The sequence below is a fragment of the Protopterus annectens genome, chromosome 6.part0 (genome assembly GCF_019279795.1).
Source record: "Protopterus annectens isolate FY-2018-M chromosome 6.part0, PAN1.0, whole genome shotgun sequence".
Classification (NCBI taxonomy): domain Eukaryota; kingdom Metazoa; phylum Chordata; order Ceratodontiformes; family Protopteridae; genus Protopterus; species Protopterus annectens.
This window is the reverse complement of record NC_056737.1, coordinates 1,071,096,921-1,071,117,239: the sequence shown is the minus strand read 5'-3', so window position 1 is coordinate 1,071,117,239 and position 20,319 is coordinate 1,071,096,921. Positions and strand designations below refer to the sequence as shown.

At 39.0% G+C, this 20,319-nt stretch overlaps 1 protein-coding gene across 3 annotated transcripts in view; it reads left to right on the top strand.

Annotated features, from left to right (window-relative positions):
• Positions 1-20,319, top strand: part of EFCAB11 (EF-hand calcium binding domain 11) — a 1,456,165-nt gene that overhangs the window by 298,396 nt on the left and 1,137,450 nt on the right. For all 3 annotated transcript variants that reach the window (XM_044074693.1, XM_044074696.1, XM_044074694.1), the window contains exon 5: positions 6,874-6,964. In XM_044074693.1, coding sequence (XP_043930628.1) covers positions 6,874-6,964 — 91 coding nt within the window. The remainder of the gene's footprint in view (positions 1-6,873; positions 6,965-20,319) is intronic.

Below are 20,319 nucleotides of genomic sequence, written 5' to 3'. Positions count from 1 at the left end.
AAAGCATTCAAGTGTTTTCCCAGCTGGGAGAGCTATAAAGATGAGACAAAACCAGACAGAACTTAGTAGAAGCACAGACTGCACCATGCATATTAGTGTGGATAGCCTTTCTTTTAGGTCAGCCCAAGTCTGTGACTGCGGCTGCCATTTTGGAAGATTTGTTCCTATTAAGAGAGTAAAAATTCAGTATTTGAAGATGTACATAGTTTGTTGTGTTAGTATTATATTAATAGGTTTTAGGGGGTATTGGGTGTGTGTTTGTTTTCCTTTTTTTGGGGGGGGCTTTCAGTAAAACAAAACGTTTTGTAAGATGTGACATAGGCTCTAATGGATATGACAAGAAACAACTGTATAAAAGTTCAACCTGCCAAACAGTATATGCATGTAACAAGAAAGGTGTTATACATAAAAGGTGGGAATAATAAATTTTTAATACAATGATACTTTCTGTAATATCTTTAATGTCAATGGTCTCACAGATAAATACAAAAAAGAGAGAGTAGTGAACTATATTAAAAATGTAGAGTGCAAATAGCTATGCTATAGGAGACCCATTTGGAAAGAACTGAACATGTGAGTTTTTAAAGAAAGGTTTTCAGGATGGTTATTTAGTGAAATACCTGAGACAAAGGAAGAGGAGTGCTTATATCAATTGCAAGAGGAGTTCTAATAGTGATAGAAGAGGATAAAAAATAATGGTAGATTTGTAGTAGTAGGGGCTACTGGCTAGGGAGGAGGATTACATTGGGCTGTATTTATATTCAACCTAAAACAGCTATAATCAGCTTTCAGCAAGGAATATTACTTATAGCTGGGAACTGGAATTTGATTTGCAGCAGTGAAGGTGTGTGAGGAGGCCAAGAAGTATAATAAAGGAGAGTAGACATTTGAAGAAATTTATGAAAGTATTTGGCATGGAAAATGTGAATTCAGGACTAGGAGTTCATAGTGAATTTACATAATATTCCCCAAGATACAAAAACTGGGCTAGGCTAAACAGAATTTACATTTCATGGGAATATGTGCATTTAATTGAAGATCTTGATACACACCCAAGTATTTCAGATCATGCTCCAGTAATAACCAAAATAAAAACACAGGGGAATGAAATAAAATGAGACAATGGCACTTTCCCACCTATTGGTTGAAAAGAGAGGAATTTAAGGAATTGGTAGTAGAAATTATTCAGGCGTTATTAGAGAAGATAGACATTTCTTTTGAAAATATAGCTAGGAAGTGGGATAAAACTGAAGTGGAATTTAAAAACAAGGTAGAAATAAAAAAAAGGAAATATGGTTAAGTATCAAGAATTATTTAGAGGAATTGACATGTTAAAGTATTGCAGAATAGGGGGAATCTCACAGAACAAGAGGAGAGGCAACTGCAGAATGTCAAACAGAAAATAAGGGATTATTTTGATAACATCTTTATTAAATTATCACATATTACATATGCTAACTTACATTTATATAAATGAAAAACAAACAACATGACACCACTTTAGTTGCAAAGAGTGCACATAACAGACACCACTGAAACAACTGTAGTTGCAAACATTATACATCACTTATAAACCATCCAGTCATTGTCAGTTAAGCATTATGTAGCTCATTCAAATCCTGTGTCCTAAACATCATTCTTGCTCTGCATATATCGTTCCCACAATTCCCATTTTTTCCTATGTAGATTGCTCCCTTCCCTTTTCTAAAGATCCCAGTTCCAGTTGTTTTATCTATGTTACTATATTCACTACTTCTAGTAAAGTTGGTTTAGACTTTGATTTCTATTTTCTAGTAATTGTTTTTTTGGCAGCCACCATAATTAGACAGACTCAACAAGGCTTTACTATGTCTAGGCAATTCCAATTCTGTATCATAACTCAAAATCTCCCCAGTCAATCCACTCTACTTATCGAGCATCTCCAACAGAGCAGTTAGCAGGAAATCCGTAATTTCTGCCAGCTCATTACACTCCCACAAAATATGTACCCAGCCACCTCTTTCTTGCTCGTCATACCTCCAACATTTGCTATCCACCTGAAGAAGAATTCTTTGGAGTCTACTTGGGGTATAAAAATACCTATGTAAACATTTCCAGGCAAAGATCCTAAATCTTCTAGACTTTGTTGCATATTTGGGAGATAAACGTGTATTCTCCCATTGTCTCTTTGTGAATTGGTTATCCAGTCTCTCTTCCCAATCCTTTCTGAGCTCATCTGATTGATTCTGATAATTATCATGCAATATTTTATATGCTTTACTAATTATTCCTTTTTTAACAGCAGCTTCTGTTCTAGATTTTATTAAAAACTACCAGTGCTGGTCTTTTATTCAGGAGCCCCCTATTTCTTTCTCATTGCCTATACTCTGATATCAATCCTTGATAAGAAGGCACTCTCTAACCTGCAGTCAAAATAAATTCTTGGCCTCTTCCCATTCTATTACCTTTCCATTTGTAGTTATTTGTTCCAAATAGCTTGGCTCCTTTACCAGTTTTCTCCAGGACATTCCAGCCCCCCTTGCCTATTATCTGTATCCCTAACCACAGTCATCCCTTTTGGCAAAATCTCTTTTCTCCATTCTTGTGCTGGTTTGGCTCTTATAATACTCCCTGCTATTTTATGAAAATAATACTCTGTATGGTTTTTGTTGTTCTCCTTAAGAGTCTGCATCCACAATCCCAGTCTCTCCTTATTTCTTGATCTTCCTCCCCGTATCATCATCATTCTTTTCCACTTTGAATTATAGTTTTCTGCTTGTGCTATGTATAGGAACCTTAACTGTGTTGCTCTAAAATACCCCCTCAAATTGGGTAATTCTAGTCTGCCTTGTTATATTGGAAGAATTAGCTTATCCCCCGTGACCCTTGCATTCTTCCCTTCCCAGATAAAATCTTTCAACTCTTTTTTAATTGCTTTCCACAGCTTCTCCTCTGGTTGATAAAAGTGCCTGACCTGTGTATATGACTAAAAGGACTAAAAACATTTTAATGGCTTGTATCATGTATCCATATCCATATAATAAAGTTTCTAGTTTCTCAATTTTTGATTATCTTCAGTTTAGTCTCTTCCCACATACCTTTAGCTGCCACAACAGAGTCATTTCTAATCCATACTCCTAAATACTTAATTTTATCATGTCCTCATAAATATGGATATTGTTGGACCAATTTGTGTGTGGGTACATAATTTACCACTATTTCCTTTTTTTTAGCTTCATTAATTTTGTATTCCGAGAAGATTTGAAACTGTCTTAAAATGTTCCACAACACTGTAATGTCTCTTTCTGGTTTTGTCATGTATAAAATAATATCATCTGCAAATAGACCCAGCTTTTCCTGACTACCATGCCAATTATATCCTTGAATTTCTGAGTCCCTTATTTTCTTTGCCAGTGGTTCTAAATATAATGCAAACACCAAAGGGGAAAGCGGACAACCCTGCCTGGTTCCTCTACTCAGGCAGAAATTATCTGAGAGAACCCACCCCCATTAATTAGCGCCTCATAATAGGCCGCTGTGGTGCAGCGGTTAGCGTTGTTGCCTCACAGCAAGAGGTTCTCCCTTTCGATTCTCAGCTGGAGCGCCTTCTGTGTGGAGTCTGCATGTCCTCCCCGTGGTTGAGTGATGTTAAAGACATGCAGGTAGGTGCGAGTGTGAATGGGTGTGCCTTCTTTGAAGGTTGGTCATCGGGCTGGCAACTCGGCACCGTAAAAATCCGCTGCCAATCATTAGTGGACCGGAGTTCCACTGTGGCGACCCCTAACCGGGAAAAGCCGAAAGACATTACTTTTATCCCTCATATATTGTTCTAACCAACCTTATAATTGTATCGGGGAAAGCAAATGCTTCCATTGCCCTGCTCATGAACTCCCACTCTACTCTGTCAAATGCTTTCTCTGCATCAAGACCCACCAGTAAAAGTGTTATTTTCATACATTCTGCTTCCCTCTGGTGATCGATGCTCTGTTAATAATATCAAATGTTTGCCTCCCCTCCACAAAACCACACTGATCCATATCTGTCAATTTTGGTATCACTTTTGCCATTCTTTTAGCCATTATAGACATAAACACTTTATAATCATGGTTTAGTAATGAAATGGGCCTGTATGAAGCTGGATCCGATGGATCTTTATTTTCTTTAGGTATTACTGTTACCACCACCTTTTTCCAGGATGCTGGTATTCTCCTCTTCTTAAAACCTTCCAGATCTTTATCAGTTTTTTCCCTCCTAGCTTCCAAACTTCCACAGGAATACCATCTATTCCTGGGGACTGTCCTGTAGATTGGTTATACATAGCCATTTTTTATCTCATCCCTTTCTATCCTGTTAGTAATTGAGCCTCACCTACCTCTAACCTTGACATATTTAATTCTTCCATAAACATTTCCATTTGTACCTTTTCTTGATTTCCATATTTCTCTGCTTTATACAAATTTTCATAAAATTTCTGAAATATTTCTAATACCTCTACATGATCTGTTGTTATCTTCCTTGTTATAGGCTCCCAAAGCTTGGTGACAGCCCTTTCCACTTTCTGTTGCTTGAGTTGTTGTGCTAAAAGTTTTTGTGTTCTAGAGTTATTATCAGAAAACAGTTGCTTAACAGCAATCTTTCTAAACCCATGCACATTATTGAGTTAATCCCTTATTTTCTGTTTAGCATTCTGCAGTTGCTCCTTTACTTGTTCCGAGAGATCCCCCCCCCCCCCATTTTGCAATACTTTAACATTTGTCACTCCCTCTAAATAATGCTTGTTACTGTTTAACCATATCTGCCTTTCTTTTATTTCTGCCCTTGTTTTAAACTCTACTTTAATTTTATCCCATTCCCTAGCTATGTTTTCAGAAGAAAATTCTATCTTCTCTAGTATCTCCTGAATTAATTCCAAAACCCATTCCTTGAATTCCTCTCTCTTCAGCTGATAGGTGGGAAAGCACTAGTGTATCATTTTTGTTTCATTCCCTTGCGTTTTTATTTTAGTTATTATTGGCGCATGATCTGAAATAGTTATTGGGTGCATTTCAAGACCTTCAGTTAAATGCACATGTTCCTCTGATATATAAAATCTATCTAGCCTAGCCCAGTTTTTGTATCTCGGTGAGTAATATGTGAATTCACTCTGAACTCCTAATACTGAATTCACATCTTCCATGCAAACATTTTCATAAATTTCTTCAAAAATCTACCCTCCTTTGTTATATTTTCCCTTTTAGGCCCCCCAGACACATCTTCACCGTTGCAAACCAAATTCCAGTCTCTACCTATAAGTAATATTCCTTGCTGAAAGCTGATTATTTCTCCCAGAATTTTCTTAAGCTCCATTATAGCAGTTTTAGGGGGATGTAAATGCATGCCAGTGTAATCCTCCTCCCTAGCTAGTAGCCCCTTAGTACTACACATCTTCCATTATTATCTGTTTTTTCCCCTTCTATCACTGTTAGAGCTCCTCTTGTAATTAATATAAGTACTCCTCTTTTCCTTTGCCCCAGATATTCTGCTGAATAACCATCCTGAACACCTTTCTTGATCAAATTCACATGTTCAGTTCTTTCCAGGTGTGTGTCCTGTAGCATAGATATTTGCACTCTTTTAATATAGTTCACTACTCTTTCTTTTTTATATTTATCTGTAAGACCATTCAGATTGAAAGACATTACAGAAAGCATCATTTTCTTATATAGTTATTATTACCACCATTTATGTATAACTGCTTTTTTGTTAAATGTCTGGTTCCAACTTTTATGTTACATGTATATACTGTTCAGCAGGTTGGTCTTTTATACAGTTGTTTTTTGTCATATCCACTTGCACCTATGCCACATTTTACATAACTTTTTTTTTTTTTGGAAGCTCTCAAGCAGAACAAACATACACCCACCCCCCCCCCAAAAAAAAAAAAAAACTTTTAAAATCAATTAACTTAATAATAATACACAAAGCTATGTACATCTTCAAATATTGAAGTTTTTGATTCTAATAAAAACATAATGTCTAAGTTGATAGCTACACAGACAGGCTACAGTTAACCTAAAAGAAAGGTTAGTCATGATAAGACGTTATGCACAGCTTTAAGCAACCTCTGACCATTTTCATGAGCAAACCACATTGTTAGAAACATTCAACAGTACACCATTTTCTATGTAATGCTCTCAGCATAGTTCAGCATTTATTTTATTTACTTCAATTTTAGCGACCCTTTATTTTGTTTGTGATTGAATTATCTGTTTTGTGTGTGGCAGGGAGAAGTTTAAGCCCTCTGCACAGAACAGCATAAGTCATACTCACCCTGAAAAGCCACATTCCTCTGTTGTGTTAGTACAAGCAGCTCAGTCACTGTACAATTCAGTTTGTAGCATGGCAACATTCTCAGCTGAGGAAATTATTCATAGAGTGCAGGCAGTCAGGAATCTGCTCGCATTACAGTTTATGTGAAAAAATGTTTCCTACATTTTCCAACAGTGTGACATTGACATTGTGCTGATGACAGTAAAACAGTCCCTGGGGTCAGTGTGCTTATTTTTAATTGTGAATTTATTTGCAGAGGATAGAAGGAACATTCTTTTCATTTAAACTTACTGAGAAATCAAAACAAAAGCACTTGTCATAACTAACCAATTTTTGAAGTGTTCTTTCACTTAGTACATGCTGTTTTGGCTGAGTAAATGCATAGCTGTTGCAGGCTTTATCCATCAATATTTTTATTCATAGATTGGATAAAATGTTCCTTGATGCAATTTGTTTTTGCTACCTTTTTAGGTGATATAGCCATATCAATTTCTCACTCTTCTTTAATCTTTGCAATAATATAAACTGGCATTTTGGATTGTAACATACTTGTATTGTATTGTTTTAATCTTTTTAACTTTTCAGGCCGTGGGTTTTTGAATTTTGAAGATTTTAGAAAAGCTTTTCATTGTGTGGCCCCACATCTGCCAGAGCAAACAATCATTGAAGCATTTAGGTAAGTCATGTAAAACTAAATGTTTAGTGGCAAGGTAATTGTTTAAGTCTGTCTGATATACTGGGCTTGATGTTGGCTTTTACACTGAATTAGTAGCAGCAGTTTTGGTTTTGCATCTGAGTTCATCTAATCTGATACCAACACCTAGGATGAGGACTGGATAATCTGTATGTGACAGATCCCGTGTGCCACTCAAATACCACCACCTAGATGGGGCTTGGGAGGTCTCAGATGATTCTTAAATGGCTTGTGAACACTGTTGGATACCTATGCTGCTGCATGCAGTGCTGTGTTTGAGAGAAGAACAAATATAGTAGCAGAATACCAGAATGTTCTTATAGGTCCTGCTGTTCTGCTTATGGTACTTTTTACCAAGTCTGTGCTTCTCTGCCATGGTGCTAGCATCCCTCGTTTTGATGCCCTGCAGTTGAAGTTGTGGTGGATGACGTGGTAAATTTGAATTCAGAGTAGGAATGGAATAGAGTGATCTCTTAGATGGGTAAAACATTTAGCTAATAAAATAAAGTGTAACAATCCTGCATTTGATGCAAAGAGCTAAGTACAATAATATTAGTAGTACTTGATGTGTCCAGAGACCCAGTAAAAGAACAGATGCAAGTGCATCCCATCAGTCATTGCCACCTGCTGACTTGTTGCCTGATGGCAGGATGTGCTGCTATCAGGATGTCTGGAGCTGTTGTAATATGACAAACAGAGCTAATCGACTAGTTACCCTGGCCTGGTCTTGCTCACCAGAACAAACAGAATAAAACACTTCTTTTATTAACCCAGTCAGTGCTTTCATCTAGCAGTTGTGCAGAAGGTTTCAGCAAACTGAGTGGCACTTAAAAAAACTAGTAGATATCTGCAGACATTCATCAAATAAGAATAACGTTAAAGCTGTGTTTTATTACATTTAGTAGTACACGCATATGTATCTTCTTCTTCTTTCGGCTTTTTCCCGGTTAGGGGTTGCCACAGCGGATCACCTATCCACTCATGATTGGCAGTGGAGTTTTACAGTGTCGAGTTGCCATCCCGGTGCCCAACCTTCCACAGAAGGCACACACATGCACACACTCACACCTAGGGCCAATTTAGAGTGTCCAGTCCACCTACAGCATGTCTTTGGGATGTGGTATGCATTATTAAAGCAGAGATAGTTAATACAAAATGTCACCTTCTCAGTGGGCTTTTTTAAAATGCATTAAAAATGCACACTTTGATTCATCTGTAGCAGTGTACAGGAATTTATAAAAACCTGCCACCAGTACTCTGGGTATTTCATGTTAGTGTTACTATTGCCTTCCCTTAAACCACATGGAACATAATCTGTAGCATGAAAAATAAAACATTTGAATTGGCTTTAATCGCAGTACTGTACTTGGGTAAAGCATCTGTAGCAAGTTTATGTCTTATAGTATAAAAAATGTTCACAGACACAAATTCATAATTTTCTGACAGTTTTCTGTATATAAAAGGATTGGAGGTGACATGTGGCAGCAAGCACCATGTACTCTGAACTGCAAGTGAAAACAGGAAGGTTGTTGTTTGTCTTTTTCCAGTTAGGGGTCACCACAGTGGAACTCTGGTCCGCTAATGATTGGCAGTAGATTTTCACGAATGCCGGGGTGCCAGCTCGATGTTCAACCTTCAACAAAGGCACGTCCATTTACGCATGTCTTTCGAGCGCCCACCCAACCGCGGGGAGGCCATGCAGACTCCACACAGAAGACACACTCCGCATTTTAGCCGAGAATCGAACGGGAGAACCTCTTGCTGTGAGGCAACAATGCCACCACTGCACCACCGCGGATGAGAAGGTAGTTGAATTTTTAGCAGTAGATGAGAAAAAGCTGAGGAATGTCAGAAATGAACAATACTTGAAGTCTTTAAAGGTGTATCAAACCTTCCATTAATATCTGGGGATGCAGAATCAGAATCAAACTGTTAAGATTCCTTTGCCAAGATAGACTACCATTATTCATTGCCTACTTGTGTGACTCTGAGCAAGTCATTTAGCCAGGCATCGCTCCTGGGCCCAGTCTGAAAAAGATCCACGGAGATCAGTGCTCTACTCCGAAAACAAATATATTTTTTTAATAAAATGTAAAGGTTAGCATAGCCAAGAGTCATTGGGTAGGAATCAACAATGTGAATGTTTGTAATGATTTATCTGAAAAAGGTCCTGAGAACTTGCAGTGTATGCTATGCATTGAAGAGTAGCCCTTTTATATGTTCCCTGATAGCTGTGGTATCGGCAACAATATATGGACAAAAGGACAGTGTTATGCAATATGGCAGAGGTACAATAAAGGCAGAGTAAACTGAAATTTAGCTGTGCCCCTTTTATACACTGCAGCCAGTGCAGCTATTAATTAAGCTTTAACAAACTGGAGGATTTTACCCACCAGTGTGGCTGTTTTTGATAAAACTGCTATGAGACCATTTGTTGACAAAAGGGGCATGAATCTTGGGACTTTTTTTAGAGAATATAAGAAATGTTGTATGAAAACGGCTCCTCTCTCACTTTAAAAAAGTGTATTCCTACTGCTAAAACTCTTGGTTTTGTGACAGTGTTATAGTTATTTGCATTTCTGAATGTAGTTGTCTGACTCTTATTTATGCCTAAAAGTAAGAAGATGAAATCTACTCATCTAAGTTTCTTGGATGAAAGTAAGTTGTCAGAAGGGGGTAAGCATGCACTCAGAACATAGGGGCTGTTCACTTTCACTGTGATTTGCAACACACCAGGAAATAAATAAATGTAAACATCTGTCAAGAACTTTAGACGTGAGACAATTATGACTCCATTACACAAGATTAATTCCACATTATCAGATTATATCGATTGTTCAAATGCAGGTCTGAAGATATGAAAACAGATTTTTTTGCATATTCCCATCAGTTATTGGAGCTGGAGGGAGGATTTAAGGACATCTCAAAATGACATTTTCCTCAGAATAGAAGATTAAACTGCTTGATTGGAAAATTAGTAGACATGGAAGGCATAGGAAGACAGGAAGATGTAAGTATTTGTAGTTTAATGGCATCCATGAGCAGAAAGAAGGTACTGGATGTGTGGAACACATTACTTTAAAGCTAGTGGAATGTACTGGCATACCCTCTGAAAAATGATGTGTGCACGTATATATATATATATATATATAGATTCATATCACTTCACCTGAAGACCATTTCACTGACACTCATTTCACTGAGATCAAATCACCTAAAGTTAATTTCACCTAAAACTCATTTCACTGACAAGTAGTATTCTAAGGCAAGTCAAAGGTATATGTCTTTTTCCCCACTGTAGTACGATCCTGGTGTTAGTATATATAGTTGGGGTGGGGGCATAGCCCCTCATCTAGTTGGCTTTTACCAAATAATGTAAAACAAAACCAAACAACATAAAACCAATATAAGTGGGGGGCTACACCCCCACACCTCCAGCCCCCCTAACTATATATACTAACACCAGGATTGCGCTACAGTGGGGAAAATGATATATACCTTTGACTTGCATTAAAGTAAACCTGTCAGTGAAATTAATTTTAGGTGAAATGAACTTTAGGTGATTTGGTCTCAGTGAAATAGGTTTCAGTGAAATGGTCTTTAGGTGAAGTGATATGAATCCATATATATATATATATATATATTTTTTTTTTTTTAGAGAGAGCGCTGATAGGATATTTTTCCCTCAATCTGTAAAGTGAAGGGTTGCTTTTGGCCATGTGATTGCATTCTTATAAACTAAAAGAGAAAGTTTTATCTAAAATATTGTTCCCAAGAGACATGGTGAAAATAAGACACTGTATAGTTTTGTCTGGGCATGATTGTTCATCAGAAACTACAATGAGAAGAAATGTCTTACAAGCAGCCATTAAACTATACAGTCAGGGAAAAATCACATTCTAACTTTTAAATCCAGGACAACTGAAAGTGAAATTGCCAGGGACAGAAGTGACATTTATGCACCTGAGGATACTGAGACAAAAATGAAATGGGTACTGCAGTCTTTCAAGACACAGTGCATCTACGAATGGTCAGAGCAGAATGAGCAGCAGATTGGAGTTTGTGTTCTTTGAAAACGAATGACGGACTGACAGAAAGGTGTACTTGCTACGGGTAGAAAGAATTTGACTGACTGAATAGTTAGGACTTCTGCTTCTCGGTTCCTCCTCTACTCCAGCTGTTTCATGTAAAGACGCTGCTGTCTTGAATAAGAGTTTGATCATTCCTTACAGTACTGCACTTGACTTGAGTATACTATAAGAACTTGGACATTTCAGATTCTGTATTGGATTTATTTAAGTAACAGTGTTTCATTTTGAAGGCAGTAGTTAATACCCATACCGGATTTTTTATTACTTTAGATTTTGAATGTTGAGTAAACAGTGGCATGCACTTGCTGTGAATCAAAGGAAGTTGAACGGCTGAATGGACTGATAAAAACTCCTGCTTGGATACTTCTGTCTCTTGGTCACTGTTCTTCAGCCATTTCTCCCAAGTTACGAAATGGATTTCCTATGTGCTTTTGGATATTAGCTGGTTGTGTTACATGGGCACAGATTTTTTTCAGGTGCAGCACTGAACTTGTTTTTCAAAAAGTGTTTCATCTTGGGTACAATGGTTAATGTATCTTAGTTTCTGTTAAATGTTGATATTGCTGTACTAATTATCAGGAAGATTATTATAGCTTACTGCATGGTACTTGACTTAACTAGGACACTTAAGAATAGGTACCTGCTATTGGCACTGACTGTCCAGAAAGGCAGGAAACTAACATGAGTGTGGAAGACTTCCAAGTGTGTAAGTGACACAAACAGTATTTTTCTATCTTGGTACATTATGCTGTTAGAAAATAGATGAGATGGCTTTTAAGTGTAGTAGCGTGTTACAGGGCTTGAAATAGCTGTAGTGGCCCTGGACTTTGATGCAGTACCTTCATAACTACGAAAGTCTAGTTTATAGTAAGATTAGGTGAAATATAGTGGCACTGGACTTTAATGCGATACCTTCATAACTAAGACAGTCTAGCTTATACCAAGACTAGAAGGTGCACTCACTGCAACAGCTGAAAATTTCCCTTTATATTTTTTGCCTTTTCTGAGTTTGCATTTACCTGCAGCAGGTTATAAGCTGGTACATATCTGATCTGTGGGTGTATTTCAAATCTGAGTTCTGTTGAAGTTTAATGACTGGGGATAGGGGATGGAGGGAGTTTAAATGAGGATACTTTATGTCTTGGAGAGACTATACTTTTCTCCATGATGCAGCTGTTGCAGTTGCATAATATTACTTGTGCTATTTGCCCTTTAGAGGCAGTTTGCCTCCTACCTGGTAGCACAGTAAGTGTTTAAAGACTTTTTATGAATGTCTTTGGCAGTCAGTTTGCTGATCCATTAGTACTTGGATTTTTGATTATTTTAACATTTAATTTGGTTGAAGGAATATACGAGGTATTAAAGATGGACATACTGCTTCCAGTCTTTGATGACTGAGCTGACTCTGATGGCATTTGAAACCCTCCACTTCCAGCCGGTGTACCACCAGGTATGTTAAGGACAAGGACTGTGGTCCTCAGATCTAGTCCACTGTCTGAATTAGGTCTGATGGCTATCAGAGAGATGGTCTTCACCCACGCTCTATTACCTACTTGCCAGGATTTGGCTCCTTTTACAGCCCGGCCATCTATTTCTTTAATGAACTTTCTAATTGCATTTTAAGGCCCATAGCTTCCTGTTACTTCCAGGCAGTAAGTTGTACTTTACACTTCAAAGACAAATGCCATTTATTTTATATTTACAGTGAAAAATGTCAAGATTACACATGTTAGAGACAGCTAAGTTTATTTAGTTGTAGGTCAGATTTTTCTTTAAATATTCTGCGTGTAACTGAGTATTGTTTTCTGCTCCTTGTGCAACTGCTTACTTCTCATATTTAATACACAATAAAGATAGGGTTGATGCATAAGTAACGTTTTTAATCACTTCCAAGATATTGTACTGTGTGCCACTTTATTTATGTACTGCTTATTATATGAGGAGAAGACATTATTGAACACTTGACTGGCATGCTGTGGCTTCATTTCCAAGATCAGATTACTCTTTGCTTTACTATTTTGTGTTTAAAATTAATTTGTTTGGCTAAATCAAGAGTAGTTTGGTAACAGATATGTCAGGTCTCTAGTCTAATAATTTTAAGTGGTGGCAGTACTACCTTGCTAGGAAGAAAGCTACATGAAACTGGGGAATTCTACCAGCCTTCAATGGTAGTTTTTTTTGTGTGTGTGAATAATAATATTTTGGTTGCACAGCAATTGTCCTGGCTAGGAGAGACTGGAAAAGACTGCTGTTTACAGACTGGTGAGAGAGGGGCCTGTCTGCTAGGCCAAAAACTCAGCTGTTTAAGTGGTCAGTGTGTGTAAGCCTTGTTTGGGTGTGATTGTAAGAAGCCCATAACCAGGGCAAAAGTGCATATTCTCTTGATAGTCTTGGGGTTACGCTGTATTTAGTGAACTGGTTACCATGTCAGATTTGTGTGCACTTTTTTTTTTAGTTTAACCTGTTGGGTTCCAGGGGTGAAGACCATCTCTCTGATAGCCATCAGACCTAATTCAGACAGTGGACTAGATCTGAGGACCACAGTCCTTGTCCTTAACATACCTGGTGGTTCACCGGCTGGCAGTGGAGGGTTTCAAATGCCATCAGAGTCAGCTCAGTAATCAAATACTGGAAGCAGTATGTCCATCTTTAATACCTCGTATATTCCTTTAACCAAATTAAATGTTAAAATAATCAAAAATCCAAGTACTAATGGATCAGCAAACTGACTGCCAAAAACATTCATAAAAAGTCTTTAAACACTTACTGTGCTACCAGGTAGGAGGCAAACTGCCGCTAAAGGGCAAATAGCACAAGTAATATTATGCAACTGCAACAGCTGCATCATGGAGAAAAGTATAGTCTTTCCAAGACATAAAGTTTCCTCATTTAAACTCCCTCCATCCCCTATTCCCAGTCATTAAACTTCAACAGAACTCAGATTTGAAATACACCCACAGATCAGATATGTACCAGCTTATAACCTGCTGCAGGTAAATGCAAACTCAGAAAAGGCAAAAAATATAAAGGGAAATTTTCAGCTGTTGCAGTGAGTGCACCTTCTAGTCTTGGTATAAGCTAGACTGTCTTAGTTATGAAGGTATCGCATTAAAGTCCAGTGCCACTATATTTCACCTAGTCTTACTATAAACTAGACTTTCGTAGTTTCACCACAAAAGACTCAATGCAACTCTTCAAATTACCAGACCATTTAATGTATGGAGTATAAACAGTGAGCAAGAATGGGTTACTAAATCAGATGTTAAATTATGACCGGATTGAAATTTTCATGCAAATGTATGTATTACATATATATTGTAATATAAATGGGCTTTCTGTCTCACTGAAAAGAACCAAAGTTTTTGCATATAAAAAAAAAAAAAAAGTTTATGCCTTATTTTGTGTTCCTGCAATAGTCATAGAATCAGAGAAAGTTACTAGACTGTTGGTCCTGAGGCCCTTACAAGATTAGCCAAGAATTTAGCACATGTTCCGACAAGTCAGCACCCGATGCCTCTGTCCAGCAGGGACACAGGTGGAATCCCAGTGGTGTATTTTTGTTCCCCATCCAGTTATCCTGCTTAAAAAGGGTTAATGAGGTACTCTGCTTTACTTGGAGAGGAAGTCTATTCCACAAAAGGGGGAGTCTCTGGGACACAAATCTGTCCCACCAACAAGTCGTATTGATGTCACAGACCAGGTTGAGGTCGCTTGTACAGGTTACTGGAATGGAGCTTGACTTGTGGATATGCAGCCGTCCCATCAAGGCAGGGTCTGAGATTGCTTTGCATGCCGACAGGGGTCACCTCTGAGGAGTCTGTATGAGACTGAGTAGAGGGACAGGGCTTTTAGCCTATCTGTGTAGGGTAGATGTTTGAGGCCCTGGATTCTCCTGGTGAGGAACCTCTGTGGTCTCTCTAGCTGCTGCATGTGCTTTGTGAGGTACATGCCGAAAGGGGCCTTGTATTCAATAATGGGTCTTATAATGGAAGAATACAGGGATATTATGACTTCCTTGTCTCTGGATGAGATACCCTTACTAATGAGGTGGGCCATGTAGAAAGCTTTCCATACAACGAAGACAATATGGTGGTCAAAAGTCAGTTTGCTATCAACCTGGGTGCCCAAGTCTGTCATAACTGATTGCGTGCATAGGACCTGGTTATTAATGTGATAATTTGTGGGGACATCACTCTCCCCAAAGGGGATGATGATGATGCATTTTTTGGCATTCAGTTTGAGGCCATATTTCTGCCACCAGTTATTTGAGTGAGACCCTCTTAGAGGATGTCCACATCACTAGTGGAATTGATGACAGCACCCAGCTTGCAGTCATCTGCAAACTTGGTCAGCCATAGCCCACTGGTTTTGGCCTGCACCACAGAAACGTATATCCCAAATAACAGAGGCCCCTGGGGTACACCGCTCATTACAGGTCTACTGCTTTAGATAGCTTCCCCTCTTATGACTAGGTGGGTTCTATCAGTGAGCCAGGTTGCTATCCATCTGGTAACATGCACATTGATGCCTAGTTGAGAGAGTTTATCTACTGTACCCGAGTAGAGAATAGTATTGAAGGCTGTGACCAGGTCAAGGTAGGAGGTGTGCACCATCTTCCCCTTGCCCATGGCTTTGGTGACTGTCTCAAAGAACTCAACCAAAATTAGCAGGCATGACCTCCTCTTGAAGAAGCCAAACTGTGTGGGATCGAGTGTTTGGAGGTTGCCAATGTCCTTACTAATGAGGTCCATGATAATCCATTCATGACCTTGTAAATCAGGCTAGGTAGGCTGATGGGTTTATAATTTCCTGGATAATTGGACGTTCCAGCTTTGTACAAAGGGATGACAGTGGCTGTTCTCCCCTCGGCTGGGATGAAGCTGGTGCTCAGGCTTTGGTTGAACAGGGTGCCTAATGGTGCTGCAAATTCCTGGCTGAGTTAATTCCCATGGAGGTTGTAATTTTTGTCTTTGACAGGATAGTGATGACTTGCTCCATAGAGATAAGGGGGGGGGGCAGGTGCTGGGGATGTTCTGATTTACTGATGGGGGGGGTAGAAGAGGAGTGAAGTTTTCACTGAACCTGTCTGCCAGCAGGTTGGCTGTATCTGTGGTGTTTGTGTATGTGGTGTCCTTGACCACCAGTTCTGAGCAGATCTGAATGCTGCTTTGAGATTGCGGACATATGTGAAGAAGGCCTTATGATTGTTTTTAGTAGGTGTGGCCAGTTTGGACTTGAAGTTTGCTTTGGAGGACTTCACTAGTGCTCTTATTTGCTTGTTCAGGCTAAGGAAAGATTGCTTCCAATTAGGCACTTGCTCCTTCTTGGTCCCGGACAGCAACTTTTTCCTTGTATTATAGAATTTATTTCTTGAAGATGTCCAACAGACAGGTTCTCTCTTCCTTGAGGAGGAGGATTTTGTCCTTAAGGGTATTTCTGATTCCATGCAGCTATTTAAATGGCCGCATAGTGCTTTGGTGTAGGCTTGGACATATATGCCAGTTCCTCTGGAGGGGGAGGGGCTGTGAAACTGTTTATACCTTCACTCCGGAGGTTGTAATCAGCTTTGGAGAAGTTTTTTTTTTTTTTTTTTTTATCCTAGCTGGGGGGTGGTGAATTCAAAAGTGACCGCTTTGTGGCCGAATCTTACTAGGGAGGATGACACTGTAGGGATGATGCAGTTGTTACTCATGTTGGTTAATACCAAGTGCAAGATATTTTCACCTCTTGTGGGGGGTGTCAACCAGCTGGTCCAAGGAATTTGCATTGATGAAATCAAGGAATCTCTGGGCATTTGTCTTGGCATGATTAGTTCTTCCAATCTGTGGTTGGATAGTTATGGGGTTGGGTAAAGTTTTAACCAGTATTCAAAAGTCTTTTCATACCTGGCAAATTTGATGTTAAATGATTTTAGTTTTCAAAGTTTGTTTTGCTTCATATTGTTCATGTGTTTGTGGAGCTGAATAGTTACATTGGTAAGACTAGGTATTACTTTTTACCTGATACAAAGAGCTGAAAGAGACTGTAGATTTGCAAGCTTAATTCCAGACAGAGTGGACATTACAGGGAAATAATGGAATCCCAGTGGTGTTGAGAGCGAGTCTGGAAGGTCCATTATTTCTCCTTAATATCCAGTCTGGAGAGCATTATTATTATGCTTAGAAACTGGACTGCATTTTAAATTGTTTTATATTTGCTCTCTTATTAGTATAGATAGATGTTTTTAATGTATTTTTGGTGTAACATAGTTCCTCCACCTAATATTTCAAACATAGTATAAGATATGTAGTTCTTAAAATATATAAGTAATTAATGTCAATGTGCATGCATATACACAGACACATACACACACACACTGATACATGTATGCTGTCAATGAGATCCAGAGGCACAGAGACAGTGTCTCTCATATATTCAGAAGCATAGACGTGCATGTACTCATGCAGAGACATTGACTCATACAGACACACACACACACACACACACACACACACACACACACACACACACACACACACACACACACACATATAGAAAGTTACAGAAAGAAAAACATGCACATGGTCACTCATAGGTATGTTGATTGTATACAGCTCAGGTGGAGTAAATGTTGCCTTATGAATGAGTTTATGCAAGCAAGGTGCAGTGCAAACCCTAAGCAACATACAGATGCACACGTACGCCTGTTCTGTTACCTGCTGGAGCTGCAGTTACTTCCATTACTTTTATCTCCTTCCTAAATCTCCATCTATCTATTTATTTATTCTGATTAACTGCAGCTTTCTATGAGTTGCACTTAGTGAGGAGAAGGAATTGGGTGGTCCTTGTTACTGCTGTTGCTGCCTTTACTTGCTTTTTTTTCCTTACACTATCAAACGATAGTAACAAAGCTGCACTTAATGAGGTTAATTAGTATGGAGTGATTTTCTTTTTATCTGTGATTCATGGGAGTTTAATATGCTGCTATGAAGTTATGGACGTTTCGGTTGTGGCTGTTATTGTACATTAATTTTATATTCTGTCCACTTTCTAAGTGACAGTAAAAGATAGTTTGAATTGTAATATATGTACATTAGGTAATGCATGCATGCCCCACGGAACATCTCAGGTGGTGTACATTAGGTAATGCACGCATGCACCATGGAACATCTCAGCTGGTGTACATTAGGTAATGCATGCATGCATGCCCCATGGAACATCTCAGTTGGTGTGCATTAGGTAGTGCATGTATGCCCTTGGAACATCTTCACTGGTGTACATTAGGTGATGCATGCATGCCCCATGGAACATCTCAGCTGGTGTACATTAGGTAATGCATGCATGCCCCATGGAACATCTCAGTTGGTGTACATTAGGTAATGCATGCATGCATGCCCCATGGAACATCTCAGCTGGTGTACATTAGGTAATGCATGCCCCATGGAACATCTCAGTTGGTGTGCATTAGGTAGTGCATGTATGCTCTTGGAACATCTCCATTGGTGTACATTAGGTAATGCATGCATGCCCCATGGAACATCTCAGCTGGTGTTCATTAGATAATGAATGCATGCCCCATGGAACATCTCAGCTGGTGTACATTTAGTAATGCATACATGCATGCTCCATGGAACATCTCATCTAGTGTACATTAGGTAATGCATGCATGCCCCATAAAACATCTCAGCTGCTGTACATTAGGTAATGCATGCATGCCGCATGGAACATCTCAGCTGGTGTACATTAGGAAATGGATGCATGCCCCATGGAACATCTCAGCTGTTGTATATTAGGTAATGCATGCATGTCCCATGGAACATCTCAGCTGGTGTACATTAGGAAATGGATGCATGCCCCATGGAACATCTCAGCTGTTGTATATTAGGTAATGCATGCATGTCCCATGGAACATCTCAGCTGGTGTACATTAGGTAATGCATGCATGCCCCATGGAACATCTCAGTTGGTGTATATTAGGTAATGCATGCATGCTCCATGGAACATCTCAGCTGATGTATGTTAGGTAATGCATGCATGCACGCCCCATGGAACATGGGTCTATATTAGATCACCGAACGCTTAAAAAAGCGAATGGTGATTAATCAATCCTATGTAAGTGAAAGCTTACAATTTCGAACTGTCACAACAACGTTTTTTTTCCTAGGGGAAAAAAATCGCTGTTCCAACACAAAATAAATAAATAAAACACTTTATACATTACATTAAGTGGGGGGCTTCACCCCCACTCTCCCCTGATGGGGGGGCTGCTCCCCCCACACCCCCCTTCTTAAATATACAAACCCCGAGACCGCACTACAGTGCCGAAAATGGCAAAGTAATGAAGCGGCCAAGCGAATTCTTTCCCAGGGAAATAATTAGCTTAAAAGCCGCTTCGATCTTTTGCCGTTTCCGTCTTTTGAGTTCGATCAAGGCATATTCAAAAGAATGCATTTTCAGTCTTCTAATAGGGAACCTGGAACATCTCAGCTGGTGTACATTAGGTAATGCATGCATACCCCATAAAAGATCTCAACTGGAGATTATACAGCTGCGTGAAGACTGGATCCTCTACCAGGAGGGAATGGTAATATGGACTGGAGACTGGAATATGCTTTTTGCCATGGATGACCTGGATTTTGTGTTCTTGTGTAAATAAGACAGCTCCATTACAGAAAAGCATAAATGTATGGTCAGTCATAGTCACTGTATACTTGTTTTTCATACAGATCATGCACCAGAAATGACGAAATATTAGTGAAAAAGAAATAAAAGTGGTTTTATAGAAGAACAAGGGATTAAACATAATTATGGATTTAATGGCACTAAAGAGGTGATAAAAACATTAATATGGGTGAAAGGCTGGAAGAGTTCTTGCCTGTTTCTTAAGCAAGGGAATGGGGATTACAAATGGGGCATAACATAAGAAATTTCCAGAATTGTTATGCTGGGAACAGTTGATGCAGGGTACTATATTCCCTTAATGTGGGACCAGATTATGGAAATTATGGAGGGAAAATACATTTCCTAGAGAAATTTTTGATTTATTGTTGACATCTTTAAGAAAACTAAAATGATATAGGTCAAGAGAGCGGATAACCCTTTATGGGTGATATTAGAGGCAAAGCTAGGGTGAGGCAAAGGGCAATGTGGGCAGCCTTCCTAGGTGCAGAGAAGGCAGCCATCCTGGGCCCAGAGAAGTGCAGTGTGGGCAGCCTTCCTGGGTGCATAGTGTTAGGGGGTGTGATTACATTTGCAGTCAGAACTGAA